We start from the raw sequence: 27,666 nt of genomic DNA on the forward strand, positions 1-27,666 counted from the left end.
CCCTCCGGACCCACCAATGGAGTAATCCTGCTCCTATGACCAGGCTGACACAAGCTCTGGAAAACCCTCCTAACCACCTCGCCAGGTAATCCAAAATTTGGGGATATTACAGAACTGTCACTCTGTTTAGTATTGGTAGTTTTTACACACCACTAGTATGGATGTACCATGACAGGAATTTCTTTTCCAACATTCAGCTGCTCCTGTATATTTTGTTGGCAACTGGCTTCTATGTCGTCTCCATGTAATATTTGACAGGCAGCAACGATGATATTCTTACAACAGTTCAATGCATGACCGCAGAATTTTAAATAATCTTCAATTTGTAGTGGAATAATCTTTCTTCAACAGACTTCTGAATTTGAAATAGCCAAAGCCTGGTTTATGGTCAAGGAGCTGGAATCAGAGAAGCTCTCAAAAAATTAGGGTCACCAAAAGCTAGATCAGGCAGGGTCTAATTAAAAAGTGTGACCAAGAGCTGGCATCAGATTTGGCTCTGATACAAATGTAATGAATGAATGAATGACATAAATTGCATTTTCAGTTAATCAACTATCGTTCATTACACCTTTATTAAAAAATTATGTCCAATCTTTGCAAATGGAAAAGATATTTGCCTGATTTAACATTCTAAAATCACCCTCCATACCTACTTTCATGACTGATATATTCTTTCCAAAAAATGTTCGCATGGCCCTGACTGAGACACATTTCTGAGAATGACACCAGGTATCCAATAACATGGCTTGCGTTAAAAACTGGAGTATGCTTCCAGAACTCCCTTCAGAACATTTTCCTTACAAATATGCATTACAAAACCTCTGGAAATACCAAAACCAAAATAGAGAGCCTGCTATATTTTGTAGGTATGATAGAACATTACAAACTATGAATCTGAACAAAAATTCTCGCCCCAAATTAGTAAATTAGCTAAAAAAAAAATTGAAGGTATACATTATCTGCAATTTTACATTGTAAAAGACTAACAGAATTGAAATTTACAAATGACAAGAAATCATGCAAAATGATGATAAAACAGTCATCTTTTTGAGCATTTTACTCTTTTAATTTTGGTGAGAGATATTAGGGTTCGAGCTTAAATTTTTATTTAGCATCTATAATTATTCCAAGGACCAGATGAAAAAAATAACCTACAAGGCTACAAGTTTTATGGATTAACAGTAATCAATATATCAGCATTCATCAAGTAATGGCCTGCTTAATGTTAACTCTTATGCTAAACGAAATCTGTGTCTTAATATGAACACAATTAATGCTCAGGTGACTGTCACGCAATACGTTGATTAATGGTCCTCTTTGCAATTGCCAACTTTCATCCTCACCTCCTATTTGAAACCTACTTTATTCCGCAAAATTTTAGCTTACTATAGGCGAAACCTTAGTTCTCACTACAGCTGCATTCCAAGATGTGTTATCATTCTCCATTTTTGAGGCTGTAATAGCAGGTTATCTTTCCATCCACCTATAATTTCAAATTTATTAATAATTTTTATAGTTATCAATGATGCTTAAACAACATGATCTGTCTAAAAATATTGCGATCCTCCAATTATTCTCACAAAAAACCATGTTTCTACACCATTATTTACAGAGCACTAGTAAAGCCCCCAGGGGTAGCTCACTTGGCAAAGCATGTAAAAGTATTATGTAAATATTAACAAGGCCTTGATTTGATCCCCTAATTAACCCGTGTCCACAATCGGGGCAGCCATGGTGAACCTAGTGGTTATAGTGGTAGGGGATGGATTTGACCCCATGTCACTCGAGTATGAAACTGCCCCAATTGCCAATTCCACGAGTCACAAAAAATATATCAGTACTGGTATGTTGGTTTTGTGTTTTTAATACTATTGGGAATCAGGATAAACCATATAGTTGTTAATATAATGAGAATCTGAGATAGATGAAAGTGCTCATTAGACAATAAATTAAACCTTATTGTAGTAGCATTTATAAAGATTGTTTTGAAAGCATACATCTCAATTGACATACCTCATCAATGACTAGAACCTGAATTGCATCCAGCTTCACACATTCCTTCTCAGTCATCTGACACAAACAAGCTAATGTTGCAACCATGATTTGTGGAGGTTCTGCCTGCATCAACAACAATATTCAAGAAACAAAAAATTTAAAACAATAATGCCTATGTTCCCACACATGGCCCTTGACTGATTCACAAATTGCTACGTCCTGACAAAAAATAACTAACATAAAGAAAGAAGAAGTTGATTGCAATTTGCAGCTTCAATTTATTGATGGCAAAGTTGAATTGAAGAAAAGAGTGATTATTTTTGGAAAAAATGGAGGAATTCATAAGTTATTAAAAAATGATAAATATGCATAAATTGGGAATTCAGGATCAAACTATCCTAAAGTAGAGGCTGTTGTACATGTATGAGGCTGAACTCCAAAGACTTATTGCAGGTCACCTCCATACCTTACTAGGTCAACCTTTCCTACAAGGCTTATAGACTTACCATTTATACTCGATGAAGCTCTCATTTTTCCACATCATTTCAGACATTCTCTCTTTTAAGTGACATGCACTTATCATCCATTTCAAGAGAAATTGAAAAAGAGGGAGGTATTTAAAGTCCTAATTCTGAACACCCATAACTTTCACCTATGAAGTTGGAAATGTGTCCAATGACAGATGACTTGGGGGTCCTGAAAAATGGTCTAGCCATTGTTGCAGGCTGAATTCTATTATGGTAAATTCATCATATGTTATAGCCTTCTGCATTTTCTTGGTGCACTTATCTCAGCACCTTTACTTTTGAAATAGGATAATTTCTACATGAATTAATTTATTGTTTTCATTTGGAGAAAGAAAGGATTGTTTCTACAAATGCATCTTCATCAACTTTAGTTCTAACCTTAGAATCAGTGATTATAAACTTTTATGGATTTTGCCTTCGTACAAATATAAATAATTTACTACACTGACGTGGCGTCTGATGTTTGAGTTCGTTACGATATTCAGAAGAAACAACATTATATTAGTTGAGCTATGGCATATAACTTCCAATTCATTACCACCTTCAAGCAATGCTGGAAATTATTTGGGGCAGCATGCATTTCATTTTGAGCTATATTATAGGAATTTCCAGCCATCAAAAAGAGGGTTTCAAGCCCTGGTTTTGGAACTAAGAACCTTCCCTAATGCTGGAACGTTGTTTCTTATCTCATATACATTTTATTTTCAGGATAGCCCTGACAATTTGAGCAGTTTTGCAAAGCCCCCAAGCCCTCGTCGCTTAAAGAGAGGGATGATGAGAGATTGCTTTATGATGTTTTCATCCATGACAATGTTTACATTAGTCCTATCCAAGCCTGGATAGAGGAGTCATGTGATGATTTGTGCCCTTCTTGCCATAATTTTGGTGTCCTTGGCCAACTTCATGAGCACACTTTAGATTTCAGCCCTCATTCCATGGAGATTCCAGCATGTGTCCACTTGGCAATTGATGTATCCTTCTCATAGTATTTAAAACCGGAACGGCGACCGACCCGGTCCACCTATCAAACCAGTTTTTGAACCAGAACCGGAAAAACCAGGCTGGTCAGATCTCAATGAACCAGTCTTTAAAGTAATACATGAAATAGTTAATTTGAAAAAAAAACTAATTTTAAGATTTAAAACAATGGTTCCAAACCAATAGAGACAAAATATACAAAGTTTGCTCATATATATACCATGTAAAGGTGAATATATCAAAATGGCACAGAGTGCAATAAATATCAGCAACAAAATACATAATCAATGAGGCTCTAAATGGCCTCTAGAGTCCAAAAACAATGCTACAAGCTATGGGGCCAGTAGCCTACTACAAGTCTATATATTCAGCTATCAACATAATCACTGATCATGATCAAACTCATCACCACTACTAGACTTCAGGGTGTCTCTTGTGGACTGATGATAGTCCTAATCTCCAGCAAAGAAGAGAAGAACCAAAACCAAGTTATTTAGAGGCATTATAGGCCTGTTATAAAACCAGTCACCATAATCTTTAAAGAAATCGAGATCCCTATGGAGAAGATCAGATACCTGTAAAGGAAAGACCTGAGCACATATATATATATATAAGAAGGATGAGCCATACAGTGAGGTAAAAGCCTACCTTAAAAGATTAAAAGAATCTCAGTTGAAGGTCTAATTCAGTGGATTAATAAACGGGTCACACTCAGAAGTATTCATCAGTCTTTGACAAAAACCAATAGAAGCCTCTTCATCACATGAATTGTGGCACACGGAATTGCATCTTATGGAAGAATTCTAGAAGCCTTTACAAAGTCAGTTCTGTAATTGAGGAAGACCTAGTCTAAGGGTCTGCTCTGCTAAAGAAAGCTACAGGTGTCCTATTAGAAGCAGTAAAAGAAGATCTTTAAGCAACAGTAAGAAGAGCTTGTAATCTTACCTTCATGAAAGCATGCACTACAATCAATGATAGAAGAAGCGTCAAGCATCTTGCACGAGTCTGTGAGTGAAGTCTTTCTGAGATCCTGTAGCAGTGTCTACTAGAAGTTGAAGAGCAGCAGCATTGCCCATCATTCTTGAAATCTCATTAAAAGGAATCCTTGGAGGAAGCAGTCCTGCTGTTGAAAACAGTGTTAGAAGAAGTTAGACAGAAGACGATCTAGACCTTATCGGTTTAATCTATAACACAGTAAAATTAAGCACTAACCAGACTATGTTTTGAGGGTTGTTCCTCATAATTTACTTCAGAAATTTGAAAGTCTGAAGATAGGTACCAAACCTATTTTGAGGGGACTTTTGTGGAATTTTTTAAGATTGGTAGAGGAACCATGCTTGAAAGGACAACGCAGTTTGCTCTTATTTGACACTTCCAAGATCATTGGAAGTCAATCTTTGACTTTGGCATCTTGGAATCAATAGCAAGATCGTGGCAGCTATGGAAGTGAAAATACCTTGGACAATGTAATCAAGGTGAGAGCTTTGTAGCAGACTTCTTGCGATCACAAAGGACTAAGGTATGTGGTCCTTGACTTTGAGGTATGTATTATTTTTAAGCATTTAGGGTCTCACATAAATTGTATTAGGGTTTTTGGGATATGTTTCATAACTAGGATTTTATAAAACCCTAGTTAGCACTTGGAAACCCTAGTTTTTCATTTCTAGGGTTTGTAGGTAGTCTAGGGTGTATGACAAATCTTAGTAAGGGTAGAATTGAATTTTGGGTTCAAACCCTAGGATTGATGTTTCATAGGAAATATCTAGGAACTTAGGGTTTGAATCTAAAAGTCCTAGGAATTCTCCCTCTAAGATACCACGGTATCCCTAGATTGTCAAAGTTGCAATCATGCTCTTGTATTTGTATATTTTGCTTGGTGGTACTTGTCATAATGCAAGTATATGGCTAAAAGGAGGGAACTGTAAAGACCCTAAAGGAACAGATGCTATCAAAAGTTCTTTGAAGAAAGAATAGTAACTTGGTAATCAAGTTGGATCCTTGGGCACTTTGATAGACTTTCGTGGAGATGGACCATGAAGATGTTTTGAAGATCGTCATGGCGAGGTAAGTCTGATGAGGATATCTATTGTTGGTTATGTAGTTAACATGTTTCTTTGCTACCTGGAAAGGTGTTGCAGGTTTACATGTTGATAGTTGAAGCAAGTTCAACTATGTGGATGTTGAGGGAAAAGCTCAACATTTGGTACCTGACATCGTGGAAGATCAAGATATGCTCATCTTGGGATTGGAAGGTAGCTACATAAGAAGATAACCTGAAGGTCTAGACGGAAGATCACTTTCATGAAGAAGTTGTGATCAAGATTCAATAGAATGCCTTCATTGATAAAGTCGGGACGAAAGCGATGTTTAAGTTGGATGACCTAGAACTTGTCGTAAGAAGATGGCTCCGTGAAAGGGAGCATGCTCTGTACAATGAGATGTGGAGGAAAGAGGGAGCCATGCAAGCTGATAGCTGATGAAAGACAAGTTTGAGGACTTGTACTTGTGACTTCTCTAAGGAAGTTGGAATCTCCTCTAGGTTTGAGAGGGAGTAAAAGGAGTCTCCTTGAAAAGGAGCAAGATCTATTCTCTGATTACAAAGAGAATAGGGATGTCCTCCCTGATTGAGAGGGAGTATGGTTGGACACTGGTTCTCCCTGTGTCATGTACTAGACCAGGACTAACAGTCGTAAGTCTAGTGCATGCATCACGGATAGGGAGAATGATAACTTGTTTGGTTCTCCTTTTGTCAGGTACCTTGTGTTGAAGAATGTAACTAGGTTCGGTCTTCATAATTGTACTTGAAGTCAAAATGTAATATATTTGTCAAAATAAAAGCAAAATGAATTTTTATTATTATTGAGTTGACTTATTAAAGCATGGGTTTCATGCTTGGGTCAATTGTTATAGGTCAAGCCTCCATTGTAGGTTTTAGGATTATTTATTTGAGTCAAAAAGTCAAAGTTTGTTTGGTCAAAGACTCCTCCATCAAGTCTCCTTCAAGTCGACCTCAAAAGAATCATCATCAAGTCGACTTCCCTCAATGAATTCAAGTCGGCCTAACCTTAAGTGGAGACACAACTGCTCAAGCAATCATGTCGGCTTATTTCTCATGGAGACAACTATATATACAAGCATAAGCACTTCGCTCAACACAAAGATAACAAGTTCGGATTTCAGAGAGAAATTTTTGGTACCAATACAATGAGACAGTTCGGATCTTCCCAAAAGATGGGTTCCTAGCATTTCGGTGATGGTACAGTCTTATCATTTCGGTGATGGCACAATCTTATCATTTCAGTGAAGGCACAGTCTTAGCATTTCGGTGAAGGCACAGTCTTAGCATTTCGTGAAGGCACAATATTAACATTTCGGTGAAAGCACAATATAAAGATATAACTTCGCTATATATTGAAGAGATAGTTTCGATGCTACCACAGTGACAGGGTCTCGGCATAGTGACAAGGTCTCGGTGCAATGACAAAGATCTCGGTGCTATCTCAATGAAACAGGTTCGGTGCTACCACAGGAACAAGGTCTCCGTGCTATTACAGTGATAAGACTTCAGTACTGCCACAGAGACAAGAATTCGGTACCATATTAGTGACAAGGACTCGGTGCTCACACAGTGACATGGATGACAAACTAAAGAAGATCAAACAAGGATGACTTAATGGAGGGAGTTTCTGGTCTAGGTTGTAAGGGTCTTGGTCGTCTCATCTTGAATCTACTGAAGGAAGAATTTTGACTAGGTTTTCCCCTAGAGTGGGGTTTTGCCCTGGCAGTGTGCCTACATCTTGTGTTCTCTTCTATTTGTTACTTGGTATTAGACTCAATGTTGCACGAAGCGGGAGCGAAGCGGAAGCGTTTTTTGGAAGCGGGGACGCCGAAGCGTCATTTTCCAAAAATCTAGGAAGCGAAGCGTCCGCGGAAGCGTCTGCTATATATATATATATATATATATATATATATATATATATATATATATATATATATTTTATTTTTTTGCATTTATACTCAAAACAAACATCCCAAATACCAAATTAATTGTAGAAGACATGAAAACATGCATATTTTTGCATAAATCAAGATAGATATAACATCCATTGTACATTAATGATCTAGAATCTAGATTCTTCTCCTCTTGTCTAGCCTTTGCCTCTACCTCGATTGTCTAGTCAACATTGCCCAATTTTGATCAAACTACCTAATTCAAGACTTAAAATATGGTAGAAAAAGCTTAACATGTTTGATCGATGATTTTGACTTGATTGAAAGGTAATTTTTTGCTAAGGGCGTGCCGCGTGACAAAGGAGTTCAACAATTAACACCACCAACACCAGGGTACATATAGGGCTTGGTGCTCTTGATTAAATGCTAATCGCATACCTTCATACTTGATATAATCTAATGAAATGCCACAATCCCATTGATCCTGAATACATGAAAACTGTTAAGTCTGCTGAATTTTGAATAGGATATGAAATTCTATTTTCTCCATATGAAGTCCAATGAGGCTGGAACCACTCTCAAACATTCTGAGTCATTTCATGGTAATGTTAAAAATTTAAGTAAAAGGATGAAAATGAAAAATAAAGGAGAATGTCACTTTTACTTTAAGAATTTGACATTACCATGAGGGAGCATCTGCTATATTTATATTTTTTTTTGCTTTCATTTGTCACCCTAACCCAAGGTGGACCCACCCCCAACAAGCAAACTCACCTAAAATTTTAAAAAAAATTGAAAAAAAACGATTTTCTAAATGCTTTTCCGGAAGCTTTTCTGGAAGCGTACGGAAGCGTCTGGGAAGCGTACGGAAGCGTCTGGGAAGCGTCTAGGAAGCGCCTGGGAAGCGTCTGGGAAGCGTCGTACGAAGCGCGCTTCGGAAGCGCTAGCGCTTCCAAATTTCCAGGAAGCGTCTAAAAAAGCCGAAGCGGCGCTTCCGAATTTCGGAAGCGCGCTTCCGGCCAAGCTTCCTAGGCGCTTCTGTACGGGACGCGCTTCGGGGCTTGGAACCGAGGGGGCGCTTCGTGCAACACTGATTAGACTTGATGATAAGAAAAGATAATTCGAAAGAATAAATAATAATAATGAAAAGAATCACAAGATAATGTCATAATAAGAGAAATCGTTTATCTGTCACACTTTGGATTTCTCAACACCTTGATGGATTAGGATTGATGTCCTAAGTCAAGTACATAGACATGGATAAGGATAATGTTGAGTTGGATAAGCGTCTTGGACGGACATTCTTAGAGTCATGTAATGTGACGGATTAGGATGGAGATCATAAGTCACATGGACTTGGATAAGAATGGTCCGTTGGTAGGATTACTCTGAGTATCCTAGGTGGAGTATGTACCATGATGAGGCAGTAAGGTGTCCTATGGAATCCCTCCCAACATTGTGCTTTGATAACTGTTTTAAGAAACGTCTGTTTCGAAACCGAAACGGCCTGGTTGATCCGTTTCAATAGCAAAATTAGTGACCCGGCCATGGAAACGGTCCGGTTGGCCGAGTCACCCATGACTCGGCCGAGTCATGGGTGACTCGGCCAACCCGGCCGTTTCCGTTATGACTCGGCCGAGTCACAAAGGAACGGCCCAGGCACACGTAAACAACAAAAAATATAATTTTTTAATGGATTTTTTAATTGTTTTTTGTTTGGTTTGGACCCCAAACAGTTATATGAATATGCTAAATGATTTTTGGGGTCCATTTCCCCCTCCCAAACCCTATTTAACACACCCAAGTGCTCTCATTCACTCACAGCAGTCTTATACATTTGAGTGAGAGTCTTCTTTGAGAGTTAGCGAGCAGTTCTTGAGCTTGTTTTGGAGCAGCAGTGAGGAGTCTTGGAGGAGCATTGTAGCTGGAGTGAGGAGCTTCTTGGGCAGCCATTTGGAGCAACATTGAGGAGCTGATTCTTGGAGCAAGCTTGAGGAGGCAGTTTGTGCCTGGAGGTATTTTTTTCCACCTCTATAAATCTGTTTTTGCTTAGTAATTTTTAGGTGCATATCTAGAAAGCTTAGAGAGTGTTTTTTGTCAAATAAATGAACATTGAATCAATGTTTTTTTTTTTTTTTTTTCTCATTTTCAGATTGTTTTCTTTCATTTCCTAGTCAAAAAATGGCACCTAGAGCAAGAGATCCTGCTTGGGCATATGTTGAAATGGTTGATAGTCAAATGCAATGCAAATTTTGCCATAGGAAAATTAAGGAAGGTCCTGGGGGCATTCATAGGCTGAAACAACACTTGGCAGGGATTAGAGGCCAAATTACCCCATGTACCTCACCAGAAATTGAGGAGATTAGAAAGAATTTGTTGGCCAGCTTTGAGAAATTTAAAGAAGATAAGGCTAGGCCTATGTTGCAGGAAACGTGGGGCAGAAAGGCGTTTCCGTATGGAAACGGGTACGAAACGCTGAAACGCGTTTGGTACGGCCCTGAAACGCGTTTCAGGCCGTACTACCACGTTTCACGAAACTGAAACGTGGCCAGTACGGCCTGAAACGCGTTTCAGGGCCATACGACCCACGTTTCAGCATTTACATGTTTTTTATTTTATTTATTTTATATTTTATTTGTTTTCTAATCTATTCTTACGTTAGCCTAGTGACTTCTAGTTGCTTCCAGATGCTTGTCTAAAGTTATAAAAGTGAACTTTTGCCCTAGTGTTGTTATGCAGTTCATGGTAATGTTAAATTCTTAAAGTAAAAGTGATATTCTCCTTTATTTTTCATTTTCATCCTTTTACTTAAATTTTTAACATTACCATGAAATGACTCAGGATGTTTGAGAGTGGTTTCGCCCTCATTGGATTTCATATGGAGAAAGTAGAATTTTAGATCTCACTCAAAATCCAGCAGACTTATCTGTTTTTCAGGATTTCAGGATTGGGGGGATTGCAATGTTTCCATTGGATTTTATCATGTACTAGGGTGTGGAACTTGTATTTAATCAAGAGAACCAAGCCCTCTATAATCAAGAGAAGGAGACTCCCAATAATCAAGAGAATGTAGGGTACTAGGGTATGAAACTTGTATTTAATCAAGAGCATTAAGGTCGTTCGACTTGTAGGAGGAGACTCCCAATCAAGCACGAGACAAGAAATTAGAAATTTCTCGTGGCTGATTTTGGATATTTCTATTTTCATTATGTGATTATTCATGAGTAAATGTGATGCAAATTTAGATACTTATAGTTTATGCATTGACAATTGACAGTTTTATCATAATGTAATAAATTAGAATGTATCATATATGCTTTATGATTGCACATATTTCTTAAATGTCCTAATATATATATATATATATATATATATATTCACGTTTCCCCGTTTCCAAAATTTGGGGAGGTCGCGTTTCGTATCGCTTCCCGTTTCGGAAACTCGTACCCGTTTCCCCGTTTCGTGCAACCTTGGGCTAGGCAAAAAGACATACAGGCTGAAATTGGGAGGAAGAGGGAGATACAAAAAATGATGGCTACCAACCCCCACTATGATTTTGAGGGTTCTTCCTCTATCCCTCAAACTGAGGCATCCAACCCTTTCCGATATGTTCCTCCCTCTTTTGGTTCTGTTCAAGATAAGGGAAAGGGTAGAATGTCAATGAAAAAGGGTGATGTGACTATCAAAAGTTATTTCACTCCCTCCTCTCCATCAGATGCACATGGTCCTGAAGTTAGTAAAACTCAAATGCAGCCCACTTTAGATGACCATTGGAAGAAAGAATTGAGGGAGACTGCTTGTGATTACATAGCTAGATGGTGGTATGATGCTGATATCCCCTTTAATGTTGCTCGTTCACCATATTATGAGCCTATGTTTGATGCCATACATGCTGCTGGAAAAGGCTTCAAAGGCCCTACTATGCATGAGCTAAGGGGGTTCGTTTGCAGAAAGAAATTCAATCCATTAATGAGTATTTGCAAGAGTTCAAGGACTCATGGGCAAGAACAGGGTGTACCATCATGTCAGATGGATGGACTGATCAAAGAAACCGTACCATCATATACTTTCTTGTCTTCTGCCCACAGAGAACCATGTTTTTAAAATCAGTTGATGCATCTAATAAGATAAAAGATGGCCACTTGTTGTTTCAGCTATTGGATCAGGTTGTTGAGGAGGTGGGGGTGGCTAATGTTGTTCAAATCATCACAGATAATGCCTCTAACTATGTTCTTGTTGGTAAACTATTAGAGGAAAAACACAAGACCATCTTTTGGACCCCATGCGTTGCACATTGCATAGACCTCATGCTTGAGGATATTGGAAAATTAGATTGGGTCAAAAACACTATAGATCATGCCAAAAGCATAACAAAATTTATCTACAATCATACATTGGTTTTGAGCCTCATGAGGAAACAGACTGGGGGCAAGGATATTATTAGGCCTGCCATCACTAGATTTGCTACACATTTTTTGACATTGCAATCTATGCTTTCCCAACATAGAAACTTGCAAAAGATGTTTTCCAGTGATGAATGGAATCAAAGCAATTGGTCTAACAAACCAGAAGGCAAAGAATTGAAAAGGAAAGTCCATGAAGAAACTTTTTGGAGAAAGGCAGCAGAGATTGTGAAGCTTGTTGAGCCACTAGTTAAGGTGTTGCGGTTGGTGGATGGGGAAAGGTTGGCTATGGGCTTCATTTATGAGGCTATGGATCAAGCAAAGAAGCAAATAAAGACGGTGGACGCTACCGCGGATGATACCCGTCCTTCCCTCTTAGCACTTACCGTTGCAGATCCTTGTTTCTTCTCCTCCCCCCTAGCCATCGGCGTGAACCTTGTGAAATGCCATGATTCAAAAAGAAAAAAGTAACTGAAACCAGAGAGTTGGGCAAGTAATAGTGTTACCCAGAAGGTACGTGTGGTACCTAGCAGATTCATTCAGTAGGTGTGATTCCAGTGAATGCGGCGGTCTGGAAGGCGGTGGAAGCGAGTGCAAGGCTTGGGGGGCATGTCAAAAGCTAAGTTGTAAGGTCAGATGGGTAGTTGTGAATTGTATTCTAAAGGTAAAGGTAAAGGTATATAGGTGAATAGCAAGAGTGCCTAGCAAGGTATTACTGACTGAATAGGTGATAAGTAGAGTAAGTTCTCCAGGTGGATGGGTATAGGGGTAGGAGGTAATCAAAAAGTCAAGGCTGCTATTAGGGCTCTTACTAGTAATACAGTTGTTTATAGTTTATAAACCGTATCCTGGGCTCGGCCGGGAAAAGATTCATGGTGGTACCCAGCCCAAGAGATTCATTAAGTAAGTGTCATGTAAGCTGGTAAATCCAGCTGGTGAATGTGCTGTCTGAAGCCCGTGACTAATGCTTTTATATTAAGGTAATGGATCCGTTCAATTCTATAAAGGTTGTTAATACGCCAACCCAGAGGATGCACATAAGTAAAGGCGAGTAGGGATTACAAGGATAGAGTGGCAAAGTATGGGCCCATTTGGGCAATCATTGATGAAAGATGGAACAATCAACTCCATCGCCCTATACATGCAGCTGGGTATTTTTTGAACCCACGGTATCATTATAAAGCTAAGGAGTCAGGAGCTTTGAGGGGGGAGGTCAGAGATGGACTGGTTGATTGCATTGAACGCATGATCCCATTGGAGTCTGATTAGCTGGAGATACACAGACAAGCCAATATCTTCAGCAATGTAGTAGGTACCTTTGGGAAGAACCTAGCAAAGATTGCAAGAGAAGCAGATGAGCCAGGTAAACAAAAATTTCAATTTTCAAATTCTTAATAGTTTTACTTTTTTTTTTTAAAGTTTGTTAAATCGTTTATAATTTGAAAGTTAGATATAATTTGTAATTTTGTTGAGCTAACTCGTTACACTCCTATGTTTTTTGCAGCACAATGGTGGGAGGCCTTTGGTGGCCATTGTCCTGAATTGCAAAGGTTTGCAATTCGTATTTTGAGTCAAACTTGCAGTGCATTTGGGTGTGAGCGCAATTGGGCTGTCTTTGAGAGGATTCACACAAAGAAGAGAAACCGTTTGGATCAAAAACGGTTAAATGATCTAGTTTATGTCCAATACAACCTTCGGCTCAGACGAAACCATTTGCTGAACAAAAGACCTGATTCAGATCCCATTGTGTTGGAAGACATTGATCCAACATCAGATTGGGTATTGGAGAGTTGTCCAGCAGAGTTTGATCCTGATGAGGATCTTAATATAGATTTAGATCTGGAGACATCAGTTGAACTTGAACATGTTGTTCAACTTCAGCCTGTTCAGTTGAATGCAAATCCCAATCCACCAGCCTCAGTCTCACAGCCAGCAAGGACTCCAGTTGTAGGTGCTTCCTCTGCTCAGCCACGACAGAAGCGCAGCCGCATATCTACTCTATCTCAGCTTGCATCTGCTGCAGTTGCACAGCCTGCTAGTGGTACCACTTCTACAGTTGCAGTTGGGGATGATGATGAGGAGGAGGAGCCATGGGGCCCCCTGTCTGACTCTGATGATGATGATCCAAAGATTGATCAACATGATCTTGGCTCCTCTGACAGTAGCTACTAGCCAGTAGTACTGTAGTACTAGTACTGGAGTCTGGTCACCGTCACAGTTTACTTTTGTTGTAGAGGCCATTTCTAGCCTCCTTGGTTATGTGTTTTTTGTTTTGAGTCTTCGATCATGTATGACAGTTGACCATGTATTGCCATTGGGTACCATTTTGATATAATGGATTGGTTCATGAGCATACTTTGATCATATGTTGTCTTCCATCTATATTATAATGCTGTGTGTTTGGAAACATGAATGAAAATCTTTAAAATTATGTTTTTTTATAAAAAAAATAAATATTTAATGTATTTTTTACAACGACCGAGTCACTGAAATCAAGCCGGCCGAGTCATTACCGTTTCGGAGTCGGAGTCGGAGTCGATCCTCGGCCGAGTCGGAGTCGGAGTCGGAGTCTTAAAACATTGGCTTTGATCTTGTGAGAGATAGAGTGTACACGTTGAGGCCTCGGGTAATGTGACAATGTTGGCTATGATGAATGATGCTTATCAATCTAGAACTTTTCTTATGAGAATTTTTCAAATGGAGTATTGTCCTTGTACCAGTTGGACAATTATGAATACCTCCTTAGTTAGGAGGGAGTGTTGGAAATTTTAACTAGTTTCGGTCTTCATAATTTTCATTAGTCATGTGTCATGATGTAGTTATTATTGTACTTGTCAAAAGAAAAGAAAAAAGAAAATTATTTATTTGAAGCATGGGTTTCTTGCCCATGGTCTTTGTTCCTAGGTCCAAGCACCCATTGAGTGCTCTATGGATTCTTGAGTCAAAGTCAAAATCATGAGGTAAAAGACCCTTTGGGGCACATGTAACAAGAAAAAGGAAATATTATTTGATGAAAATAAGTGTCTAGAGTCCTCCAAAGATCAGGTCGGCCAATCCTTCAAGTTGACCTAGAAGAGACCCTTCCAGCCCACTAGAAGCCTATATTAAGGGAAGAATTCGACCTGCATTAGGCACAAACATTGCACATCATCATTTGATATGTTCTACAACTAGCAAAAGTGCAAGAGGTTTGGGAAAGAGGCAGGAAGTCCAGCGAAGAAGTGGAGGATGTCATTCACCTTGGATATGCTTTGTTGTGTGAATTTTTTGTGGATACTAGAGTTTTCACAGGTCCGAATTGCGCAGAAGCTAGTAGCAGACTTTGTTGGAGAAGCAGATCTCTCGGTTGAGTGGTTGGCCTGGTCTTGGTGTGTTGCTCTTGAGTCTTAGGTTTTGGAATTCTCCTTTGAAGAAGATTTTATGAGAAGAAGTTCTTTGGGTTTTCCCCTTTGTGGGTTTTGCCCTAGCTTGGATCCTATCTCTAGTGTTCTTGTTCTTGTCTTTGTGATCTTTATTGTTAGGTAATTGACTTGACGACCTTATATTCCTGTGGTTCGTTTCCTATGAGTCATCACATCTCATCTGAAGCATCATATTCGTTGAAGCACCGCATCACATATGAAGTATTGTATCTATTATATGAGGCATCGTTATATCCTTCTGATAGCATTGCTCTAACTCTATGATCCCTATCATAGAGACATCGATATATTCGCATCGCATTTTGTTTTTTGGGTTGTTTATCAGTGATATCGGTCTTTTGCTCTGTCACAGTGGACATCGCTTCGCATAGGCATCATTTACATTACAGAGAGCATTACTTTCTCTATTTTATGATGGACATCGAATGGGGTAATTCTTCTAAAATCACAACATATATCTCTGGTCATAACGTATATCTCTGGACATAGTGTATATCTTTGGGCATCGATACATGATATGGGCATCGTTTCTAGTCACTAGAAATTGCACTGTACTATTGTTCATTGGATGGGCACCACACTCTTCTGCTATACTATATGGGCATCATGACACCGCTTACTTGATGGCATCGTTTGGATTGATGTCACAATGGATTGCAATTTAATATTCCAATGGTATCGAAATTATAATAACCATGGCTCACTTGATTTGAATTTTGTGACATCGCTCTCATGGTTCGACCCTGACTACATAGACTTCGCATTTATATTGTGGTTCTATCTCGCAATTTCGCTCTATGGTATGGTATGGCCTCCCTACGTGAGGTCTGATTTCTCTATGGTGCGCATTGCACAAGTATGATCCATTACAATAAGGTATGATTTCTAGGATCCAATAAGATATGAGTTTGCATTGCCCTGTATTGATAAAGCATCCTGCAACATTAGCACCAGTAGCATCGCTCCAGTTATGTGTATAATTATGAGGTTCATTTTATACAGTGGACAGTGACCTGAATATGAATTTTTATTATGAATATATGACTACAACCTTATATCTCAGAGTGACCTTTTATGACTGTAACACTAGATTTAGTGTCCTAAGGAACAATAAGACAGTTATGGTAATGAGATGGTGATCTTAACAGTGATCTAGTTGCAATAACCTTGTCATAGCAATGGACTTTGATATAAGTGTATTCTAAACAGTGATTAGTGACAACATATGACATGGTAGCAACTTTCTTTGATTATTAGATGTCAGTTCACAAATGAAATTGTGAACTGACTTGGATTGGCCCTAAGAGGCCAAATATGTCTAATATATCTCATAATGGATGTACTTTGTATCTCAGTGGAACAATTGATGAATCTCTAATCGAAGAAGAATTTGGATGGGTTTTCACTTTTCCCCCTTGTGGGGTTTCGCCTTGGTCTCTGACCTAAATCATGGTGTCCCTATTGTGCATGCTTTTCTTCTGTCGATCTTTACTATTCCGTTGCATTGTTGATGTTATTGCTCTTTCTACATAGTTGCTAACATTGTTATGATATTATGGGGTGAATGCAATAAGTAAATGTAAATGCAATTATCTAAAGCAAAGAACAATCAAGCCCTAAGAAAAATAAACATATAGTGTATGCCGCAAATAATAAATCAAACTTTGAGCTAGAAACACGTTCAAACTCACTCAAGAATAGAGATTATTGTTGCCATAGGTAGTTCGATACCACAGAAAGCTTGCTTAAGGTGCCAAGGAGATGAATTTGGATTCCGCATATATATATATATATATACATATTTCAGGACTTCTCATATCTTCAATGCACGAATCATAGACCTTGATTAGGCTCAGACTTCGTCACAGGTCTTCCTAGGAAAGCAAATTCCATAGTAATTAGATGTCCTGGGTAAGAGGATAGTTGACTTCTCCTTCTATTTAGTCTTGCATTCACAGAGATGGACTTTAAACTGCTCTTCAACCCACTCTAATACCATGTTGATATTTCTAGGGCACAAACTAGAACAAATTTTCCTCATCATGATAACTACTTATAATGATCAATTAGCATCAATTACATATCTAATATCATTAAGCAATTGTACAGAAGAAAAACTCAACCAATAAAAATGAAAGAGTAGTAAAGTCACCATGAGACAATAAGACGAGACACATTAATTAGGCCCAAGGTTAGAGCAAAACCCACAACGGGAAAACCCAAAAAAGTTTTTCCTTATGGTAGAGAGAGTTCAATTCATAAATACATCAGAAACAACCATATTAAGATGATATCCAAACCGGTAATCGAGAACTAGATAAGTGTCAAGCCATTTGCCAAGCCCTCCTTTAGAGTTTCGACCTCCTCCTGCTCCCAATTTTGTTGGATCAGAGATAACCAAGACATGATCGATGTCTCAAATGTGGAGGAGAGGTCTCCTTTATATAGACTATGAAGGGGGGTCGAATGGGTGCCTCTTAGGGGCCCAGCTGACTTGAAATATTTGGAGGCAAAATTTAAATTCAATTTTCGTTCCTTCACATGATGAAAATACCAACCATGGCTACTATATTTCTAACATCACCCACTTTTGGTGGGTAACATCTGGCTCCAACTAGGACATGAGCTCGTCGTAGAGCACATGATCCATGTACTCAAACAAGGAGTCATGAGAACTCCAACAACCACCTAGGACTGTAGACTTGTAACCTGCACATTACAATAGACCTATTTGGGAGCATGTGCATTGGGCATAGGGTATCGCCCATGTTTTATATCAAAGTAATAGTGTCATTGCTAGGATTTCTCATTTTCATCACCGAAAGTTTAGGCAGGCCATTGAAATCGAAAGGAAGTTGAATAATCTTAACAGGGATGACAGGTGGAAAATCAGCAGTTGTTGGATCCCTGCGCTTATCTCTTAGAACCCCCCCCTTTTTTCCTTTCTTTTTGTTGTTTTCTTTTCCGGTTTTGATTTTATTCCCTAGTTTCTTGAATTATTTGATTTTCCTCTATATTTATTGCCATTATTTATTCATTATTATTTATTTTTCTATTATTATTATGACTTATTTTTAATTTATCTCATAATATTCCTATAATAATATTAATATAAGTTTATATATTTTTATTAGTTTTAAAATGAAAAGAACAAAATAATTTCCCTTAATAATTATGTATTAAGTTGATTTCTTCGTTTAGGTACATAAAATATTTAACTAACATATATTTTTTAAGTTAGTTTTATTTAATTAAACATGGTATTTTTGGTTATTTATAAGCATACATATTTAGTTATATATATAGTTATAATATAAATAAAATCTAACTAATATATTCATATTCATATATATATATATCTATATATATATATATATATATATATATATATATATATATTTTTTATTAAAAAAAATATTAAATTAAACTTGGTAATTATGATAAATAATGTTACATATAAACATAGTTAAAAGTATATTTTTAATTATAAGCATGTATATTTAGTTCTATATATTTATAATATTTAACTAATATATATTTTTTATAAATATATATAAAATTTAACTAATATATAATTTTAACTTTTAATTAATTAGTTTTTATTTAGTTAAATATGGTATTTATAACAAATAAGTTTTCATAGTTAAAAGATTTTTTATCTATATATTTAATAAATAAATAAATCTAACAAATAGATTAACTAATTAAATAATTAATTAATAAATATTTCCCTAACTCCTATTCCAGTCAATTGTAGCTGAAGCCCAGTCAAATGTAGTCGTTTCTTTTGGTCAAAAGTAGTCGTTTCTTTCTAGTCGTTTGAATGGTCGGTCTCTCTATTTAACTTGTTACCACGATCTGATTCTTCATCTTGTCCTGAAGATGAACCACACTTGCTGGTTCGAAATACGTCGACAAATGAATTTTGATGTGATTATCACTAAAAATATGTCTCAAAAACTTGATATGGATCACAGAAACCTTAATTCAATAAATCCATACATTGTTAGTTTTTGTCGCTCGGACAGGTGTTTTAGTCTCTATTGGTGTCCATGAGGCTAAGGAACACAATTGAATAATTATCTCCAAGACACAAAATAGTTTCTAAGGAAAATTTCTTAATTATATTAATTAGCCAGTTTTTAATTATTTTCTTAAGTTTAACTTAGTAAAAGTGGTTAATTAAATAAGATTAATTGAGACAAATCGATTTTGCTCTAGTGACTTCTAGAAAAGTCATGAGAAGGGGTCAAAGATGACCTTAGCCATCGATTCGATTTAAATCGTGACCACTGATTCGTCAATGAGAGATTGTAAGAAAAAATCAATGGGACACTTGAGAACACATTCAAGACACAAAATTGCAGTGACAACAAGGGCACAGTGATAGTGTGGAGGACACCAGCAACAAGGTTTCAACTAAGAAATTAAAGAATCTCAGTATTCCAAGAAGAGAAAGGAAGTTGAATTATTCTACAGAGAGAAGGTCAAATCAGGCAGTGCGTGTAGCCAACTTAGCCAGTGCAAGCAGCCAGCAGCTCGATTTAGAGGCCAATTGTTCGATGTATTTCCAAGGGCAGAGCGAGTGGGTTTATCAGGTTCCTGTGGGCAGGATTATAAATGAAATTAATTTTCCTAGAGGCAGTGCATGTTTCTGGGTGGCCAGTTCATACTCTTCAATCTGCCAGTGCGAATTCCTAGAGGAGGTGCGAATAGCCTGGGAAAGGCTACGTGGATTTGTAGAGGGAGACTTTTGTTTTTACCAGTTCGATTTAGCGAGTAAGAGTGCAGAAAAATATTTGTCGAAGCTTTGCCAGTGAGAGGCAAGTAGTTGTTGTAATTCTCAATTGCTGAAGATTTATTAATAATGTAAAACCTCATCTCTGGAACTGATTTCCCCCACATTGGGCTCTTTCCAAGGACTATTGTCCAAAAATATCGATGTCTAAATTTATGTGTGTGCGTTATGTTCTCAGTTCCTGTTATTATTCATGAAAATTGCAGTAGTGATTTTATTCGTTACTTGCAGTAATTAATTTTTGAAGAAAAACAATCTGCATAAGGTAGAATAATTTCCAGTAACTACAATTAAGGAAATTTCACATACATAAAGTTAACTCTACTCTAAATGCATCCCTAATTTATATGAGAACATGAGATACGTAATATTAGCATGTGAAAAGAATATCCAATGCATGCATAACACGTGAATGCCAATCTCACATGAATGAGGCGAATCGGTTATGTTTCCCCAGTGAAGGTAAAAGTTCACTATCAATCTTTGCGTGAAAAATCGCTAAAAATATCACTTATTGCAATCAATAGACAATTATCCAATCCATTTAATTCTGAGAAAAATTATTAAACAACAAATACTGAATAAAAATACAATTGTAATATGTTAGCGTTCCGTAATTTCAATGCTGAAGAAAAAACCACGAAGGCAACATCAAAACCGCTTTCGAGTTTAGGATCTAGCCCTCCTAAACTCAGAGAGAGATCTCTCTGTGAGATTTAGCTTTGTTTACTAGGAATTTTAGGCTAGTTATTGGGCTCAGAGTTTGGTTTTTGAATTGGTTTGGTTGGAACAGCAAGGGAAGGCCATTGGGCAATGGAATCAAAAGAGCTTGGGGTGATCAATTTGCAAAAGTATCAAGCTTAAGTGAAATAGGGAAAGCTAGGCATACTATTAGATCTTTTAGATTTAAATGAAATGGAGTAGAAGAAGGGAAATAGATTCAATTGAAGCTAAAGAGCAATTAAGAATTCTTTAACTTGATATCAGAGGAAAACATGTAGAATTAACAACAGCCAAAATAGGGTGCTCTAGGTAACGAATCCTATTTATCACAGCTTCTGTTGATTAATTCAGAATAGAGAATACATAAGCATGATAGACAGAGAAAATAAACAAAGAACAGTAGATGCACTTCACCAATAGATATGACACATGAATCCTGAAACAACTTGTCTTGTATTACTACAAAAGGTCACTTGAACTCAGTGAACAACTTTACAATGAATGGTAGTCTTTCTCATTACAAATACCAACATCTATTACTTCAAATTATGAAGTATTTATACAAATTCTAAACTAAAATATCTTGATAAAAATCTCAAGATCTTTTTACAAATATCCTAAACTGTTTTACACAAATAGAAATGAAATGTAGGACATTCAAAACTAATGTATCTACTTGGCACTATCATTATGGATTTTTGTTGACAAAGAAGAGAAATTTGAATTTGATTGCAACTCTTAGTTGATGAGGTGGCTAACTGTCTTTGAACATTTTCCTCCCGAAATCCTACAAAATAGGGTCCAGTCATCCCTTTGTATATCTCAATCTGAGATAGATCTATAAAAAGTGAGAGAGGTTATTGTAGATAAATATGTTCTTGAGATAAACCTCTCTCAATTTCCCAAAATTCAGCTCTAGTTGTTCCCAATATTCTCTGCAAAAAGGTGACTAAAACAGGACTTTGCACAGTCTGAAAAATAGGCTGTAAAGATGTACATGTATCTCTCATTCTGTAATAGCTGTGTAAAATATGAAGTAGGTTATTGTACTTTGGCATCTTAGGAACACAAACCTCCTCCATTTTCTCAAGAGTCATCTCTTATTGGCCACAATATGTTCTGCAAAAGTATGACTAAACAGGAAAATTTGGGAAAATATGTCTGCAAAGCTTCATCTGTATATCCCAAACCATAATAGATGTTAGAAAACTGAGAGAGGTTTTTGTACATGAGGATGTTGGCAGAAAAAACCTCTTTCAGTTTCTGAAAATTCGTCCTCATTGGTTTGGAAACAATGTTTGAAGTCAATGTGGTGTATAGGAAAAAGCATAGTTTCAACTGATCATGAGACAGATGAATGACGTGGATGCAGGAGATGACATGGTAGTCAAGGAATGGAGGGTAACATAACCAGGAGTGCGCGGGAAATATGGTCGGAAAGGAGAGTGGTAAGCAGTTTTCGAAGGAGGGTCGGAGTGGTAGGCAGTATCGTGGGGGGGCGGTGCGAAACGCAGAGGGGAAGACATGTAGCGTGGGACCAGCGGGGTAAAACCGCCTTTTCGAACCCCCCCCCGGTGGCGGTAAAGCTAGGATGGAGAAGGGGGGCCAAAAAGGATTGTGAGTCGTCGATCTATGGAGCGAGAGGATCGAGGAGCGGGAAAGTTGCAACTGTTTAACCCCATGTGACAAAATCCCTTTTTGTCGTTTTCAACCTTATAATAAAATCAAACTATAGTACCAAGGCCTTTATTACAGTTTTATTTAATCACATTTAAATGATGTGATTAATTTAATCTAAACATACTTAATTATCCTCTAATGCTGCATTTCATCTTGCAAGCATATTTTTTTATTTTTCTTAAGGTTTTGACCTTTTTTGGAAATAATTTACAATATGGAATATTATTTACAATATCCAAAATATAATAATCATTAGCTATAATCAAGCAATCCTATAAAAATTATAGGACCCTAACAGTGGCTCCAGCTAGGGATGGCACTTCCTAGTGAAGTGTCAAGAACACCGTAGACTAGTAGCCTGATCCATTGGGCTGATCCCAAAACCTACAACCTGTTCTGCCATAAAATCTCTGCTACTGAAAAACTCTCAAACTGAAATCAAAACCATTCTTCACACTGAAATCTGAAATATACACTGAACTAAAAGTCGTACTACAATCTGAAACTGAAACTGGAAAGAATGCTTTGAAAAACACAAATTCTCAAGGTATTGAGCTTATTTGCACTCTACTACCTACTTTAATCTGATAAAATCACTGCCATATCAAGTGATAACAAACATCCAGTGCAACCATTCAAGCAAATGGATACTTAATTGAAGTTTGCATTCTACTTCTTTAGGTGGAAAAATAAATTCAGAAAATGGCAACTCAACTTTTCCACTGGATCCAATAGCTGCATTGATGAATCTGGAAAATTCTCCCTTCACCAATGAATGCAATAAACTGACCAAAGGATCATGGAAAACATGCAACATAAGATCTTCATCATGTAAATCTGATTGGTCTTTAATCACTGAAGAAAACACTACTTGTTGAAAATGTTCTTGTGGATCAAGAGGATTAAGTTCTGTTGGTTCTTCTTTCAGATCACAAGACTGTTGTAAATCAACAAATGAATGTTCAAAAATATGCTCAATTACCTTTACTTGTTGATTAGTACAAGGAATTTGTTCTTTAATTTGATATTTTGCATTTGAGACAACCACAATGTTAATGTGTTCATCCATGGTATCTGAAATATCCTACTGATTTTCACTGTTGTCCTCTTCTTGATCAGGTTCAGGCTGCTGAATTTCTTCCTTTACCTCTGGCTAATCAGTTTGTCGTGGTGCTGCAAGAATTATTTCCTGTGGGGAATCTTCATGAACATATAGACAACATACATCCTTGATTTCTTCCTGAGGGGAAGACAATTCAAGCAAGACTTCTACTTTTTGTTCATAATGTTGAAAAGGATTTCCATCTAAAGCCTCTAGTATTTCATCGTTTGTGAACTGATCATCATCATAGTAATCTTCTAGATATTGAATAAAACTTTCAAAATGATCACAGTAGTTTTGAATCAGCAACAAATATGGATAATCCCCTCTGTATTTCTCACAAAAAACAGTATGAAAATGCTTTAACGAACATATACTAGCAGCAGGCAGATTTTCATACCAAGATCTAGCCTTTTCCTCCAAAGTTGCCATAAAAAATTTCATAAGACAATCTTCATGAAATTTGATTTTAAGCTTATGGATGTGCATATGAAACCTCAATAAATGTACAGCAGCATCATCTCCTTTTTTATCTTTAAACAATGGAAGATACATTAACCAATCACTGTTGGGCATGGGATTTGGAAAACCTGGAATTCTTGATCTATCCATAGGAGCATACCTGCGTTGTATTCTTGAACTCATTTTTAAAACAATCAACAATGAAATGGAGTCACCATAAGTTCTTTACAATTCTAGATTCTTTGATAAGGGAGTCGCCATGCAAACTTTGAGCTCCGGATTCTTGAAACATGGAGTCGCCAGGTGAATAATTCAGCCTTCTTGTGCCTGATCACTATTCACCATCAGCAATCAGATCTGGAACTTGATACACTTTTCTGAGGAAGATAAAATGTCCTCCCCAGTATGGTCGCCACTATGTTATTGTTCCATAATTTCAAGGTTGAAGAAAAAACCACGGAGGCAACATCAAAACTGCCTTTGAGTTTAGGCTCTAGGAGGCTAGCCCTCCTAAACTCAGAGAGGGATCTCTCTGTGAGATTTAGATTTGTTTACTGGGAATTTCAGGCTAGTTATTGGGCTTAGAGTTTGGTTTTTGAATTGGTTTGGTTGGAACAGCAAGGGAAGGCCATTGGGCAATGGAGTCAAAAGAGCTTGGGGTGATCAATTTGCAGAAGTATCAAGCTTAAGTGAAACAGGGCAAGCTAGGCATACTATTGGATCTTTTAGATTTAAATGAAATGAAGTAGAAGAAGGGAAATAGATTCAATTGAAGCTAAAGAGCAATTAAGAATTCTTTAACTTGATATCAAAGGAAAACATGTAGAATTAACAACAGCCAAAATAGGGCGCTCTAGGTAATGAATCCTATTTATCACAACTTCTGTTGATTAATTCAGAATAGAGAATACATAAGCATGATAGACAGAGAAAATAAACAAAGAACAGTAGATGCACTTCACCAATAGATATGACACATGAATCCTGAAACAACTTGTCTTGTATTACTGCAAAAGGTCACTTGAACTTAGTGAACAGCTTTACAATGAATGGTAGTCTTTCTCATTACAAATCCCAACATCTATTACTTCAAATTATGAAGTATTTATACAAATTCTGAACTAAAATATCTTGATAAAAATCTCAAGATCTTTTTACAAATATCCCAAATTGTTTTACACAAATAGAAATGAAATGTAGGACATTCAAAACTAATGTATCTACTTGGCACTATCATTATGAAATTTTGTTGACAAAGAAGAGAAATTCAAATTTGACTGCAACTCTTAGTTGATGAGGTGGCTAACTATCTTTGAACATTTTCCTCCCGAAATCCTGCAAAATAGGGTCCAATCATCCCTTTGTATATCTCAATCCGAGATAGATCTGTAAAAAGTGAGAGAGTTTATTGTAGATAAATATGTCCTTGAAATAAACCTCTCAGTTTCCCAAAATTCAGGTCCAGATGTTCCCAATATTCTCTACAAAAAGGTGACTGAAACAGGACTTTGCACAATCTGAAAAATAGGCTGTAAAGATGTACATGTATCTCTCATTCTGTAATAGTTGTGTAAAATATGAAGTAGGTTATTGTACTTTGGCATCACAGGAACAGAAACCTTCTCCATTTTTTCAAGAGTCATCTCTTATTGGCCACAATATGTTCTGCAAAAGTATGACTAAACAGGAAAATTTGGGAAAATATGTCTGCAAAGCTTCATCTGTATATCCCAAACCATAATAGCTGTTAGAAAACTGAGAGAGGTTTTTGTACATGAGGATGTTGGCAGAAAAACCTCTTTCAGTTTCTGAAAATTCGTCCTCATTGGTTTGGAAACAATGTTTGAAGTCAATGTGTTGTATAGGAAAAAGCATAGTTTCAACTAATCATGAGACAGATGAATGACGTGGATGCGGGAGATGACATGGAAGTCGAGGAATGGAGGGTAACATAACCAAGAGTGCATGGGAAATATGGTGGGAAAGGAGAGTGGTAAGCAGTTTTCTAAGGGGGGTCGAAGTGGTAGGCGGTATCGTGAGGGGGGTGGGTGCAAAATGCAGAGGGGAAGACACGTAGCGTGGGATCGACGGGGTAAAACCGCCTTTTCAGACCCCCCCCCCCCCCCCCCCGGCAATAAAGCTAGGATGGAAAAGGGGGCCGAAAAGGATTGTGAGCCATCGATCTATGAAGCAAGAGGATCGAGGAGCGGGAAAGTTGCAACTGTTTAACCTAATGTGACAAAATCCCTTTTTGTCGTTTTCAACCTTATAATAAAATCAAACTGTAGTACCAAGGCCTTTATTACAATTTTATTTAATCACATTTAAATGGTGTGATTAATTTAATCTAAACATACTTAATTATCCTCTAATGCTACATTTCGTCTTGCAAGCATTTTTTTATTTTTCTTAAGGTTTTGACCTTTTTTGGAAATAATTTACAATATGGAATATTATTTACAATATCCAAAATATAATAATCATCAGCTATAATCAAGCAATCTTATAAAATTATAGGACCCTAACATAAAATTCGCAAAAATCAACTGTGGAAACTCTAAGAAGAAAACTAGTGACAAAATGGACAATTAATTTTAGACAAAACTTCCCTAGAAAAACCTCGAACGGAAAACCAGTTCTTTAGATATGAGAGTTTTATTATTATTCAGCAAATTCTGTAATTGATAAATATTACAACAGCTTGCCAAAACCCGGCAAAATATTTCTTCACTTCCACAAGTCAATGTAATCACTAGAAGGCATACGACCTTCCTCTGCAACCTGACACGACCTTTCTTGCAATTTGCATTGTGAATTCATGCACTATGCCTTCTCTGCAATCACATTAATTTCTTCTAATTCACCTTGCAACTGGAAATCTTGATATGCTAAACTACCAGCTCGTACTGCTTCTCCTAGCAATCTCGTACGGCCTCTCTTTTTGCAGAATAACTCTTGGAAAATTCCTCATCCGGATATCGAAAACTGAAAGAATGCTAATGAAAGAAAACTCTGAAAATATTTACTGCTTCAACTACTGTTGAAACTCTCACTGGTGCCAAACCCAATGCTATCACTACACCCTCTTCACTGCAATGAATGGTCTCCAAAATTGACCATTGATTTCCTTTATAATCGTTGAGAAATCAACGACCAAGATCGAGATATGAAATCATCTAATCGATGGCTAAGATCACTTAGAAACTTTTCTACAAGTCTCTAGAGGAAAATCGATCATGTCTCAATTATTACTAATTAATTAATCCATTTCCCTAAGTTAAAACTTAGGAAAATAATAAAAATTGATTAATTAATTTAATTAACACATTTACATTCAAAAGAGTAACTTGGGTTTAGATATATTTTCCACTCTCGTGTTCCTAGTCTCACTTACACCACATGAGGCTAGAACACTTGTCCGAGCAAAATCAACCAACACTGTCTCTTAACGAGGAAGGTGTTCTACGTTCGACACCATCGTGCTCTGTACTCACATCTGAAACACCTGTCACCTTGAGTACCCCATGGCCCATTTCACTATGCCATGGCTCTCCTGGACTGCTACAACAAGCAATGAGTGCAAACTCATCCGCCATCTTTCTAGAAAGCTCATTTGTGACTGTCA

The 27,666-nt window shown here is 37.2% G+C and overlaps 1 protein-coding gene across 6 annotated transcripts in view; it reads right to left on the reverse strand.

Annotated features, from left to right (window-relative positions):
• The window catches only part of LOC149150362 (P-loop containing nucleoside triphosphate hydrolases superfamily protein), a 310,706-nt gene that overhangs the window by 166,846 nt on the left and 116,194 nt on the right, over positions 1-27,666 (reverse strand). For all 6 annotated transcript variants that reach the window (XR_016262805.1, XM_089440465.1, XM_089440464.1 and 3 more), the window contains one exon: positions 2,014-2,118. Coding sequence is in view for 5 of the 6 variants with exons in the window: in XM_089440465.1 (XP_089296591.1) it covers positions 2,014-2,118 (105 nt within the window). In the remaining variant the exon portion in view is untranslated. The remainder of the gene's footprint in view (positions 1-2,013; positions 2,119-27,666) is intronic.

Source organism: Pinus tabuliformis, chromosome 9 (genome assembly GCF_031772625.1).
Source record: "Pinus tabuliformis cultivar Carrire ecotype Pingquan chromosome 9, CPIR1, whole genome shotgun sequence".
NCBI classification, from domain to species: Eukaryota; Viridiplantae; Streptophyta; class Pinopsida; order Pinales; family Pinaceae; genus Pinus; species Pinus tabuliformis.